Below are 14,711 nucleotides of genomic sequence, written 5' to 3'. Positions count from 1 at the left end.
GATACTTAAATCATGTCATCCTAGATCAAAGTCTGCTGGAAGTAAATATAAGACCTTGGCACTATCAACAAATATATGGGGTGTAGCTTTTCTACCAGAATATAAACTTTGGATCTGCTTGGAAGTCTAACTTGAAGAGAAAATATCTACTGTCAAAACACAGGAAAACCAGATTTCAAAGGCCAGCAACTCTTGTTTCTCTTGCTGCCCCCACAGCTGCCACGCAGCTAATTCACATTCTTATCCCCTCTGTTCTACCTGTCTTCTTTCAAGTGGTTCTACCACACTCACATCATTTCTAAGCATTTTCTGCTCCCTCTCCTGAAAGGTGCTTCAGCATACAAGTTCATAAGCTGTGTAGAAAGGACTTCTTAGAAGACTCCTAGTATAGCTTTCATTAAGCACCATCCATCACCACAGCAGCTGCAGGATATCACATCCAAGTTTTCATCTCTCTTCTGGATTTGTCTTGGCACCATCTTGCATCAGCTTAAGCCCCATCCAGACAAACCTTGGTTGTTAGCTTCCTAGTGGTTCATCTGTTCTGAGGCAAACTCCTTTCCTGCTAGCTTATTTTCCAATGAGAACAGCCATGCTGCATAACACAGACTAAAGCATCTGCATCCACACGATCTTGAGTGCCTATACATTACAAAAGCAAGCATCAGCAACATTTCATCTTGCTTCTAAGCCCCAGCAGGTCCACTAAATGACCAAAAGACACAAGCTGCCTGCTTGCATCAAGCTAACAGTGGCTGAGTTGAACCAATTAGAAAATATCATCAGCTCAAAACCACAAAACCCTTTTCATGTGAATGGAAGAGAACTTTTCACTGACATAGCTGATGGCTGTAAACATCTCAGAAACTGCTAAGCACTGACTTACTGTAGTACCTTATCACTCTTTGTAAACGCTATGTTGCTTAGAAATTCAGCTGAATTGCCTGAGAAACAGCAAGAAATAGTCAGATTCTGACATTAAGTGGGCAAGCAAGTAGAAGACATTGCTAAAATGTTTGGTTATTTTACAGAGGAGCATATACTTGGTGGATGGCTTTATCCTTCTATACTTCCCCTTTCTCTTCTCCTATCCTGAAAAGTTACTTTTTTTTAGAAACTGATTAGCATGTGCTCATAAACACAAAAAGCAATTTTTTTTCAGTAGACACAATAATTTTATTTACTTTTATCCTGTTAAGAGAGTTCTATGAAAAAATGAGTGCAGAAAAAGGTCTTTTTTTGTCACTTTTGCATTTAAAATACTGCCCAGAAGATTGTTTCTGATCAAACGCGTCACACACATGTAAAGCTATGCCTCAGTACCAAGCTTTCCCAGTTATGAACAACATATTAATAGCTATGAAAAGATATCCCTAAAACTGAGTCACCTTTAGCAGAAAAAATAGCTATTCCTTTCCTGTGTATTTACCTACCAAGTGCCACAAGCATAGGATAGCAAACTTACTAGCACTTATACCCATGAACAAATTTTTACGCACCTTCCTAAAGCCAGAAGAACTCCACACATAAGAACTGTGAAACATTTCCAGATCAAACTCCAAGCTTCTACGAAATACTGCACATAAAAAAAATGCCATCATAAAGCCCTCATTGCATGTCACGCATGCCTCTACAGAATGAACGTAAAAATTATATGAGGAAACAATATGGAAACAAGAGAAGAAAAAAGCAGGGAGAAGGAACTCATAGAATTTTCTCCGGGGTTTCCTCTTCCAAAAGAATGCCAGACATTGAGAAACCCACCAAAAAAGTGTCAATGGGCAAAGGAGAAATTGTCTTTAATGAAGTACTCTCATTTTGATTTCCTCAGATACGGAGGAGGAAGATAGAGACAGTTGAAAAACCCATTTGCACAAGGTGCAGTCACTTCCCAGGGCTGATTTTGCTCCACCCAGTCTAAACATTACAATACAACACAGATGCAAAGTAACATTAAAAGGAACTGACCTGGGATCAAATCTCACTAGAGAAAGTGTGTTTAGGTAACCACAGATGTGCTGTAGTAACCCTGGATTGCAAAAGAACTGCTGTCGTAGTACACAGGATTCTAATAACTAACCATCTTATACTTAAGTGTGCTACCGACAGTCTGGTTTTGTTAGAAGCTTACTGCAGTTAAGACAAATCTTCCTGTCAGCAGAGTTCAGCTTTTGAATCTGCTGCTTCACATGTAAGCCCATCCTGACCACAAGGTCAAGATCTGCTTCTTCTCAGAAGTGACCTTTTCCCATTTTTACAGATTTAAAAGTCAAAGGCAGTCATGTAGCCTTCCACCAAATAAAAGCAACCTTGTATGATTCCTAACTCGCCTCAGGGCAAGCAGGGGCATGCAGGCAGCAGGGTAAAAAGCTACCTCAGCTGCTGTTAAAGTAATTGTTCCAGTGGTCCTTGAGGACCTGGAGCCTGCTGCAAGACAAGGTTGGGGTTTTTTTCCCCCCCTTGATGAAAACAGAGGTAAAGCACTTAGCAACTGCCGTGAATTAAGAATGTATAAATGAACTCCAATGTGGCCACATAGCACAGGAGCAATTTCTTTGAATAAGTCAGTGTTCAGGTAATAAGAAAAATTAAGGTGAGTACACCCATTAGAGACCCAGCTGGACCCCTTCTATGGTCCACTGACATTACAGCACCTGGAACAACTCAGCACTCAGGAGCAAACTGTCTTGCAGCATTATCCCTCCCCATGTTTCTCCTTCTTGATTATCTACATGCTACTCATAGTAAGAACAATTGTGCACTTCTCCCAGTTGTTTAAGTCAATCTGAGACACACAAACCTAACTCAAGTGTTAGCTTACAAACCCCAGCTCAGGAAAATCGTGTGACTGAAATAAAATTGGTGGAATAGTGCCAAACCCCACATTTGTTAAGCCCAGCTGGGTCCTCTAGCACTCTGCACTTCAGTGCACCACTTCAGCTATTACCTCTAGGCCAAACTTTCACTTAGAGCTGTAAGTCAGTTGTATGAACACAGAAACAGAGTAACTACTACATGGTAAGAAGCAAGCCTTTTCAGAGCAGATGGTCTTTTGCTACATGCACATGTGCACAACTGCCCAGCACAGTAAAAAGATGTTTCCCAGTGAAAAGGCAGACACCATGACTGTGATGTTTTTTATCAACTCACTCACTACTAGCTAAACATCACTGTTCCTAACCGTGGTAAGATACACTTAAATAAACAAAAGTGGTTATGGGCTGCTGCCCCATTAATGTGAAGGCTTACTTTCTCCCACAGTACCAATCCGCCTCTGAATTCTTCTTGGCCGCAGAAATCCAGCGCCTTGCATTAACTGTTCCATGTGTGCCTGGGAAAGTGTATAGGGCAAAACATACCTTCTACTCAGTATAAGAGCCATTCTATATGTTTATTTGCTTTTGCCTTGACATACCATTTTCTGTTGTTACTCTTGCTCAGTACAATGAACTTATTGGTAACAGGTTTAAAGGCGCAAGGGAACCACGCATTCTCAGTAGCAATCAACACAAAATGGAAAGTAAAAATTAAATCAGGCTTCTGTTTCTTTAAAATAGGCTCCAAACCAATATCTTTCACTGGCAAATCTTGGAGATCTGCGACATCAAGTAAAAAGGCTGCTGCATACTCACATTGCTTGAGAAGGAGACAAAATCTAGTAAGAGATTGTGAAAAAAGAGGGTTTGGCTGTAATATTAATTTCCCAGATGTATTTTAATTCTACTTTTTACACAATTACAAGATTTTGATTCAGACACATTTCCATCTGCCTGATTGTAGGAAATTAAACCCAAGATTGATTAGATCTACATTTTCTTCACACTAGCTGTCCAGACGTATTCCTGACCTAGCACAAAAGTACTCAGGAAAGCAAAGCCCAGTGGTCTTCCCCAACACAGTAACTGTTTCCCCAATGTCCTCATAAAAACTATAAATCTTTCAAACAACTATCTCAGTTAAAAGATCTGAAGAAAAAAGTAGGTTACAACAAAATAAAAACTCTAGGAAAAAAACCCAATGTTTAATTTTACATATGAAATCATTTTGCAAGTTAAATCCAGGATTCAAATCCTACAATCCACTTTTCTACCTCAGTCATTCAAGTACATAAATAAATGTTCGCTGCAGGTGCAAGTCAAATGCAATACATTTTCTACTTTAAGATTACATTAAAATTATTCAAGCGGATGTGCCTTTTGTTCACCAGTTTTATAGAACCAGCTTCCGAAACACTATTTAAAAAGAAAATCAAAACCATAATTGTTCTGTACTACACCAAAGAACAATTTTTTCAAGACATAGCTAGTAAAGAAGAAACTGAAATTATTAGTGAGTAGCTGCTTCATGTGTCTACATTCTAAATCTGTTCTCACACAATACTCCTCCTTGCATAGCTAACATCCCTGTACATCCAGCTGAGTGAATAAGTCACTAGTTTTCTGTAGGAGCAGGCTATCAGCTGCCCTGTTCATGCTCTGCCAAGCAGCTCAAAGTCCAACAGCCACACTGCCATGTGGTCCGTGAGTGCCACATCACACAGCTATTGCCACAGTGCATTTCACATGCAGCTTCACTTCAGCAACATTTCTCTACAGAGTCTCTGCATACTCCTCACACCACATCATGCAGATGGAGCACTAGTTTCATCATTACTTCACCTTGCTTTGCATGACGCACATGCATAACAACTCAGACTGCCGCTGAGCCTAAAAGCCTTTCTCCTCACATTTCCTGCACAGTTGGAAGGGTCCTCCTTTCTACCCTCTGCTGCCATCCCAGCTGTGGGCTAAAGTGCATTCCCGATGCTCTACAGTTTAATGCAAAGAAAGCCCACCATGAAAAGGAACACAACATCAGCCTTTGCATTTGTTCCTTTCAGAACTGCAAACACGAATCTGGTTTAAGAATAAACTACACAAACATTATCAGTGGTTTAATTTGCTATAAAGCATAAAAAAAGCAAAGTTTACAAATATGAGCATTTAAAATTGTTTCAGAAATATGGGTACGTGTAATTCTGCCTCCTGAATCTTTAAACCACGCAACCTCTTGAGCACATGAGAAAACATATAATACTTTCTCTGAAACATACCCTCAGTGTAAAATCCTTCCCAAACAATTGATTAAATCAGGCCCGTAGACAACACCGTAAATAATCTGTGATGAGGAAAAAAGAATATTAAAGATAGAAATTCTTTCATACTTTCATAGGAATTAGCAGCAAATGAATCATGCACAGATTAAAAGGTTTCCTACTCTTTTGAGTTTTCCACTTACATAACAACATGAGCTGAGTAACTGGTTGAACAAGTCTTATCTGCATAAAAAACACTAAGTAGGAAAACAAAGAGATTAGCAATGTTTGTAGAAAAGATGTGCTTATGTACTGAAAAGCCCGTTTAAAAATCTTTTCCAGAGCCTCTGTCAGGCTATAATTATTCTAGAATTATTTCCTAATTTTTCCATCTATGCAAACAAGCACCTGCTAATTTTTGTATGGTTTGTAACTGTTGCTAAGTTTTATTAAGAGGCACACATGGTCCGAATCCCAATATCTCTATATGCAAGAGTTTCAAACTGCAAATCATTGGCCTGAAGTCTTCACAATAAAGCACCTCATTATCATTCAAAAGGACTTGGAAAACATTCAAACTATGCAAGAGCAATAATCCATGACAGAGTTCATTAGGAAGGTAGCAATGCATGCCTAATTCACACAGCAAGGCACATGCTGCTCCAAAATACACTCTGAAGTATCTTATCTTTTTTCCTGCTTTTAAAAAATATTTACGTGCCGATCATTTTACAAAGGCTACTCCTTTCAGCAACTACAAAAAGCTACTCCTCTAAGAGAATAACAATTTGAAAATCTACAAATACCTTTTTCCTTTCAATTCTGAACAGATCTATTCAACAACTTTCTAGTTTTCTAATTTAAAAAAAAAATCTAATTTTCTTCGCATCATCTGAGCTTCCATCTTTCCCTCAGCATTGGAAGTCAGATGAGAAACAGCAAACTGTTCGGCTTTACCATTGTTAGCAACACTTGCATGCAGGCAGTGGGAGCATCACAGTGTGGCTCAGATCAAAAGCAACAGCTAACTCCAGTTCCCACAGGACAACAGTGTGGGTTTGGCAGCTCTGAGACCCACTGCAAACAGTGGAAATCTCTCCAACTTGCTTGGTGTGGGCATGGCAGTTGGTTTGCATCTGCATGCACCAGAGAGTCCAACAGGCACACATGATGTCCCAACTACGCCAAGAAAGGCTGGTATAATAGATTTCTGCAAGCAGGAGAATTTAGGTGTCCTTGTGCTTAGGCAGCATGGGAAAATCACACAGTAAATTGTAGGAAAGGGGAGTGCTGGTGGGAACCAGCAAGACCACTTCCAAAACACTTACCTTGCCTCCCTGTGCAGCATGTGTTCTTGGAGCACAAATTCCATGACAACCATGCTCTGTCCTGGGGAATGCAGCTGTATGCTAAATCAACTGCCAGCTCAGTACCGAGCTAATCTTTTTTTACCTCCTGCTCCTAACCTGAGAGATCCAAAAGTGGAGATGGCTTCTGCAAGGACTAACAAGCTTTGAACGGCTTGCAGCAATACCAAAAAATAATAATGCCAATGTGCCTTTCAGCACATCTCCTTTGCTGCTTAAAAAACATGAGGTATTTTTGTCAACCACACAACACAGCAAAAGCCATGACTTTTACAGGGAGGCAGAGGGACAATGCATTTTCTAGCTGAAATGGCAAACTACTACATATCAGGAGTTATCTGTCAATAACTGGGTAATGTGCTGATTAATACTTTTTCTGGGTTGCCTAAGGACAGTGCACGCATGAGTATGTCGCCACTATTAATTAATCACTCTTTGTGCATTTATCCTGATAGAATTTATGTGTCCCACACATTGAATGCCCTGAATGAGGCAATTTCTACCTCCAAAAGCACTGACTATTGTCCATTTATTTGCCCTGCTTAGCCTAATGCTCAGATTGGCAATAAATCATCGTTCCTAGCCGCTAAAGTGTTTAGTGTCTTTCATTCAATATTCTTTCCTCCCCACTGCGCCCCTCCCAGTGAGTACAGTAATCATGCTGAATAGTCATTTACAGCACTCCAATTAAGAGATTATTGCATTAGGCTTTGTATTTCTATCCAGTTTTATGTTTCCACTAAAAGCACTTTGTTAAACAATTGAGCAACAAAAGTAATGCAACCACAGGAGTCTCACGAGCAGTTGCCTGTTAGGCAGAGCCCCTGCAAAGCAGCCCAGGAAGGGCAGACAATGCACATGCACTGACAGAGGCACCTTCCTTTCATGCAGGGTCCCAAAACCCGCAAGAACACAGGTAGCACGACTACAAATAGACCAATGGAGGAGTTGACTGCCTGTCAGGAGTTTGCCTGATACTGAGGAAGAGTCTCTGGCCAGACACTTGCGTGCAGGATGAGTGAACACAACATGGTTGCTTGTGTCTCTAAGAACAGAGTAAGAAAGGACACGGAAGTTTTACTTCTGTAAAAAGTGACCACTCGTGTTCCTTACATTTCAGTATGCACACGGAGCTTGGGGATTCAAGTATTTCTAACATCTTCAGTGCTCATGCAGCCTCAGTCAATAGGTTTTCTACAGTACAGCTCTGCTGCTCTTTCACAGGTCCTTGCCCTCTGCTTGACCCATTTTGCTGCGGTGAGAACTGGAAGTTACTGGTGAAAGCCCCTCACTTCATCATGTGTGTGAGGTTTCAGCCCTTAGGGGCAGTCAGTACCAGTGAAGCCCTCGCTAAGTAAAAAGGCTCTGACAAATGAAGAAGATGCTTTTCCTTAGACCTTGCCTGGAAGCACATGAGGTGAACATGAGCACATGAGCTTCCTCTCAATTTCCATTTGCAGGAGTTACATGCAACTCAGCATGCTCAGCTGCAGCCACATTAAAAACAAGACCGTCTCAGCAATGAAAACACGTGGTCACATCACAGCAATTTTTCTTTCCATCTTCAAGGAGAAGACCCGACAGACCCGACAGATAGAAGGCAACTAGTCAAAAGACTTATTAATTACACCATAGTTGTTCTGTTTCATTAGCTTCCAGAGTCTGTATCATCTTATTTCCAGTTTTAATCTTCTAAGGGATTGGTATGTTTCCAGGACTGTTCTCAATCAGCTGTCCTTTTGTATGGGGAAACTACTACTCTGGAAGAAAGCCAGCCCTGCCCAGACAATAATGGTGGTGATTTAATGCCAAGCTCAAGACCAAGGCTGGAAAATTACACTGAAGTGCTGCAGGAATACACAGGAGGAGTTTCACGAGCATTTTTTCCGCTCAGCAGTGACTCAGGATGTCTTCCTGGGATACATTGCCTTCTCTCATAAAATCCTTCAGAACTTCTACCTTCATGAGTATTTTCATGGAAACAACCAACAGCCTCTTCAAGGTCCTGTCCCGTAATACCATAGTGGTGCAGACAGTTTGGAAAAAGAATGAATCAGCACCGCCTCTCCCTGGGGTTCCTCATTCCCTACCTTCCCACGCATGTTTGCAGTGACACTTATTCATCACCCTGAACACAAGGCAGGAGGTCTGCGCTTTGCCCTCTGAGGGACTGAGCAGATGCCCTGCAGTAATCATTGCATCAAACTTCCAAAGAAAGTTCCAAGTTCTTCCATGCAGGCTGCTGCATTTTCCCTCACCCCCTGACTCTGTCTAAAGCTACATCCAGTGGCAAGTTAGGTGAGCCTCTTGAACAACCTGCTTCCAACCAGACAGCTTCCTCTGTCATCACAAGGACACGTTTCCTCTGGATTGCTTAATCTCTCTGTAGTCTCTCACTGTCTCAGAGATTCACTAATGAGGCATCCACAAACATGATGAATAACATCTCCTACACCAGACAATACCCTAAATAACCCAAGCAACATCCAGCCAAGTCATCTGCAGAAAGCTAGGCAGTTTCAAGAAAATGCAAGCTGATCACAGGATTTCAGAATAACGTTCTTTATAAAAAAACCACCATATCTCCCTAAAATCTCACACACACTTTCTAATACATTCTGTATCTATTCCATCTTACATAATTGCTTAGTTGACACAGTTATTAAACATTCAACCAAAAAAAGAGTAAATGTTTTGCACAAAAAAACCTGCTATGCATAAGTATTTCTGGAAACCACTTGAAAAATGGGAGAAGGGAAAGAACAGAAAGTCACTCTTTCTACATTTTTCCATTCCACCTGAGACTTTCATTTTATCCATCCTCAGAACAATTCTTGGAATCCTTCCTGGCCAGCATATTGCACCTTAATCCCATGTTTTTTCACTTAACATGGCCTTGCTTAGAAATACAGTGCTTACAGCCACACACACATCAGAGAAAGAACAAAGTAAACGGTAAGGTTAATATCCTTCCCCTCTCCCACATCTCTTTTTCTCTCTATCATGCACACATGTAAGAAGTCATTCCTCAGTTTCAAGCTGTGAATCAGGAACCTATTTTGAGCATGTGCTTATAAACCTTCATATGCAAAAACCATCCTTCCTGTGAAAGGTCCAGGTGAAGAGTACATTTTGAGCACAAGCTCAAGCTCAGCTCTTTAACAGGAATGCTTTCTGGAACGGGACTTGAAAGGTTAAAGCCAAAGGAAACTAGAAAACTAATACTGGTCTAAATTCTTCCTTTCACCAAAACAGACCATTGCCTTATAATACATAGTTTAAGCCTCTCAAAAGATGTGAAGGGAACAGATCAGCTGAAACCAAGAGGACATGCTGAAGGTTACAATTTGGCCTCAAATGACCAACACAGAAAAATCCAGAAGAACCCAGGAAATTCAGAGCAGCAGCTGTAACAACACTTTGCACCTATGCCCTGCTGAGCCCTGGCACATCACCTCTCACTGCCACCTCAGAAAGAGAAAAGGAAGGAATGAAAGAATAATTCAAGGATTTAAAAAAAAAAAAAATGCATGATTTGGAGATCTTCTAAATGCATCATATTAACTCCAGTGACTGCTGCTAGGTTTTCAGCCCTCACACTGGTGGTTGTGTGTCCAGGGGCTTCTCTAGGAAAAAGATATAAATATTGAACAAACAAAAACAGACCATTATTTACTTGGCAGACTACTGTAACTAAACAGTCTTTATAGTTGTTACACTCAAGTAAACATAGCTTATATCAATATCATCAGTACATTTACATCATTAGCCTGAGAGACAGGAGTAGGGACCATTTTCAAGGAAAGCATTTTTTAAAAATGAAACCATTAACTTGATATTTAATCAATGTATGAAGGAACAGGGAAGTAAAAAAGAAACTTTTCTAGTATTTACCCTCTCCATCAGTTACATACTTTATCATCTGCCCCACAGCATGACACCTCTCACCCATCAAATTAACAGCTAGAAAGCAATGGACTGTAGGGAAAAGTGAAAGGATAGCCAATATAGAAATCCATTAAAAGAAAAGCAAAAAATGGGGTTGCAACACAGAAAGGAGTTTTCTTAACAATACCTTCTTTTGTATGGCATTTCTATCAAACTTAAGGGGGGGGTTAGTATTTTTAAACATGACTTTTGAGTTTTTCTTTTGCTATAGCTGAGAAAAGGACTTTTTCTCCCCCTCCCCACTGTTCTGGCTAGCACAAATGATTACTGCCAAATCAGAAAGCTACATGAATAAGCACTCTTAAGGGAAATGAGTAGAAACAGTACCGAGTACAAGACCTTTGACTGAGGGAGTGCACACTCCATACACATTTCTTTAATTGAGAATTACAGCACAGATGACAACCCCGTTCTTAGGTTTAAGGACTGAAACAACTGTATTTAGCCACAAAACGACATAAGGTTCAGCCCAAAGGATGGAATGTCAAATAAATATTCGTTAGATTTAAAAATTAACCCAGGTCACATCTGGCTTTATAAGCATTACAGAATAGTTTTGTGCACGTGTGTGCACGTGTGTGTTTGGTTTGGGGTGTTTTGTTCTAAAATAACACACATCCTAAGTTTTCATGATAAATTCTCTCACAGGTTGTTCAAATAGCAACACAACATCAACACACAACAATACAGCTTCCAAAAGAGAAGCTTTTGGTTGCAATTATCAGAGTGTTATAATTACAAATTGCTTTAATTTATTTAAGAATTATAGAAAGAAAGTTCTAGTTGTGAAACACAGTGCTAGACTACCTGAATGCTCTAACTTGTAAGAGAAATCTCCTTGCACATAAATTCACTTTGTCTCTCCAAAGACGTATGAAAAAGGGATGTGCAATGAGAGAAAAGTATCCACTGTAGGTCAGTCCATTCAGTTTACTTAACTGACTTGGAAAGAAAACACACTTCCTAAGTCATTAGGAACCAGACTGATTCACACATTTAAGTAACAGAAAAACCAGTTTAGAGCCAAATTTTAATGTTATCATTTCTGCTGACTGACAATTTAATGCACCCACTTTAATCTGCAGCACTAAGCAACAGCACTACTCTATGCTTAGTGATATGCTAAGGTAAATGCAGAAAATCCAGTTTGGGCCTGTCTCATTTTGCTTCGTTCAGAACCAAGGCTGAGATCATCCCATTTACCCACCAAGAATTTGAAGCTGGTCTGAAATGAGGAGGCATCAACATCAACAGAAATTTAAGGGCATCTTCCAAGAGATAGTCTAGCCTTGCTGAAAAGACAAAAAAAACCTGTTAGCACTTTTTCTTCTCCTTTTCCAAGTTATAGTCTTCATGCCAGACTGGCCACAATTCCATGTACCTGCATAGAAAATATCTGTTAAAAAATTAGTTTCCAGCACAGTGCATTCTTGCACAAAAGGCTGCAGTCTGTAGATTAAATTTATAGTTATTCACAACCAAAACTTAAACACAGCTTTGTACTCAGAGATATTAATTTTGGGGAGAGATTAATTTAAGCTATTAACTTTCCCTTCAGCTGTTATTAACAGTTTCCTAGAAACTACAAAACTGCTCAATGGTATCCTGCTAAGAAAGTCTAGAAAGTAAAACACTTTTTTTTTTTTTTTGCCCAAATGAAACTTGCTTAATGATATACTAAAAGTAAGGGGTTTTTTTCCATAGGTAACATGGAAAAAACACTCTCAACATCTGTTACAGCTAGATGGCACATCTTTACAGCACTACTAATGTCATCCATATTGTCTTTCAGTTTTCTCACTTGCTACTTTTTGATTTCATTGTCGCACCTAACTTATGTGATCTGAATTTTCCCAGCAGCGAAGATTTTCTGCAAGCTCCTTCACATATCACAGAATTTTTATCCCAATAGCTTGATGACATTAAAAATATTCTCAAGAACAAAAGCTATACAGGTAATTCCTTTATCAGCATATGCTTTTAACAGAAATGGCTGGGAATACTGGTGTAATTTTGGTTACAAATAAATAAAGTAAGGGAAAACTTTGTGGCCCTGAATTCACTAAATGACCAAAAATCTTTTTTTTGAAGGTAAAACTCTGAGTTATTAAATTTTTCCAAGTTAGCTAATTTAGGAAGGGGTTTTTTGTCTATTATTAATACCTCAGTGTATGAGTCAACTGCTTTTCATGCAGAATGCCACAGGAAAAAAAACTCCAATCTCTGAATATCAGGTCCCATTATTATGGTGTTTCTGAAAGCAGATTAGACTTTCTCAGAACAGGACATACTTCTACCTGTTTTTCCATCTCTCCCTGATTTGGGCAGAATTTTCTTAAGCTTAGAATAGTAGTTTTTCACTCTTTAAGTGGACTAGGCATTCTCTTTTCATAGGGGTGTTGGAGGTGGCGTCACAAACACTAGCTAAGCAAAGAAAGCCTATAAACAGTTTGCTGAAGTCAGCCTAGGTAAAATGGATAGGTGATTGCAAACGGATAAAGATTCCTATAACAATGTTTCAAAACCTCAGTAAAGTGATTGCATTCCCTTTAAATATTAAGAGGCTATTCATCCTCTTTCCAGAATGAAAGTTACAGAATATTATGCATTAAAGAGGGCCTGCAGGAAAGCTGGAGTGGGACTCTTGGTCAGGGAGTGCAGGGATAGAACGAGAAGTAATGGTTTTAAGCTGAAAGAGGGGAGATTTAGGTGACATATTAGGAAGATTTTTTTTCCTGTGAGTGTGGTGAGGCACTGGCACAGGTTGCCCAGAGAAGTTGTAGAAGTCCCAACCCTGGAGGTTGTTCAAGGGCAAGTTAGATGACGCTTTGAGCAACCTGATCCAGTGAAAGGTGTCCCTGCCCATAGCAGGGAGGTGGGATGATTTTTAAGGTCCTTTCCAACCCAAATCATTCTATGATTCAAACAGAAACCCCAGATTATACTGAAAGCTTCATATATTTACTCATTTCTGAGTTACAGAGCATCTAACCAAGCTGAAAATCATGAGCTTTCATAAACGTACATTAAACATACAGACTGGGGGGAAAGGAAGGTGGAACTACAAAGCATGGGGAGACACCACGAGCTCCATATAGTTCTGAATTGACATTCTCAAAGCTTTACAATCAGGTAACTATTTTTGAAGGGAGAAGCACTGCTTCCAGTACTGCCTAAGTTTCCTATCAGCCTGCACAAAAGACAACCTTGGGGAAGTCTCCCTCTCCAGACCGAGATGTACCTTATATCCGGCTATACACCAGGCAAGATTGCCCTGCAGCAGAGACTGAAAATTAAGTGCAAGCCAGGCTGCAATGGTTTAAAAAAAAAAGAAAGGAAGAGTAGATGTGCAAATTATTTTTCCCCAAAAAATGCACCCAGCAGCAACAGAGAAGTAAATGCATTCCTCATGTCAGAGTATATTGCACTAATAATGGGAAAACCTACTTTCTCTAAAAGACACACAAACTACAACCCCAGTGATCCATGCATGAGGTGTCTTTGTTTTTCTATCTGTATAAATCACAGGTGTTTTAGTGCTTTTTTAGATTTATATAGACAGACAATTCAAGAAGTAGTTTTAAACATTAAGGAAGCAATTTTAACATTAAAAGTAGGTGCAACATTTCAGTACAATTGAAAAGAGACTTCCAGGCTGGACTACAGGAAACATCATGGTCCCACTGGACGGTGATGGGAATTTTCTTGCACTGATTAAGAGTTAACCGCTGGATAAAGCGGGCTATCCTACTACAAGGAATCTGAAGGGTTTCAGCAAAGAAGGGGGAACACCATGGTTCAGAAGAGGTCTTCAGCTAACACAGCTTACATCCACCATCCACATCCAGCCCCCGAGAAGCCACAAGCCAAAAAAAAGACGCCTTATTCTCCAGCATCATGGTGTTTACACTAAGCTTTTGCTCCCACAGCTATCTCACCTCTGCAGTATATTTTTTACCTGTACTTTTAGCTATACCAGCAAAACTTGTCATGGTAAACAAGCCCCTGAAGCTGCAGTGACAGGCAGACACGGTAGCCATCAGGGACAGGGGACTACAGGTGATGGTAATGCTAAGGGAGTCTGTAAAAAAAAAAAAGTGAGCCTCCCTGCTCTGCAGCACAGCTAATCCACACTGCCTTTCTGTTAGAACGCATTATTTTAGCCAAGGTATGAAGAAATAGGTCCCTGGACTGACAGCCTGTTCTCAGCAGAACCACATGCTTACTGGCACCAGGAAAACAACTTTTACTAGAACAGCCTGTTCTGCTGAGGGCTGTGGGGACAGGAAAAAAGAGAGACATTTCACCAAAGCGCTTTTTAA

At 40.1% G+C, this 14,711-nt stretch overlaps 1 protein-coding gene across 6 annotated transcripts in view; it reads right to left on the bottom strand.

The window, feature by feature from the left end:
* The window catches only part of AFF1 (ALF transcription elongation factor 1), a 111,015-nt gene that overhangs the window by 72,945 nt on the left and 23,359 nt on the right, over positions 1–14,711 (bottom strand). For 3 of the 6 annotated variants that reach the window (XM_054064781.1, XM_054064777.1, XM_054064778.1), the window contains exon 2: positions 11,597–11,681. The exons of the other annotated variants lie outside the window; for them this stretch is intronic. In XM_054064781.1, coding sequence (XP_053920756.1) covers positions 11,597–11,681 — 85 coding nt within the window. The remainder of the gene's footprint in view (positions 1–11,596; positions 11,682–14,711) is intronic. 6 annotated transcript variants of the gene reach the window in all.

Source organism: Cuculus canorus, chromosome 4 (assembly GCF_017976375.1).
Source record: "Cuculus canorus isolate bCucCan1 chromosome 4, bCucCan1.pri, whole genome shotgun sequence".
In the NCBI taxonomy this organism is placed as follows: Eukaryota; Metazoa; Chordata; class Aves; order Cuculiformes; family Cuculidae; genus Cuculus; species Cuculus canorus.
This window is presented reverse-complemented; position numbering and strand designations above follow the sequence as displayed.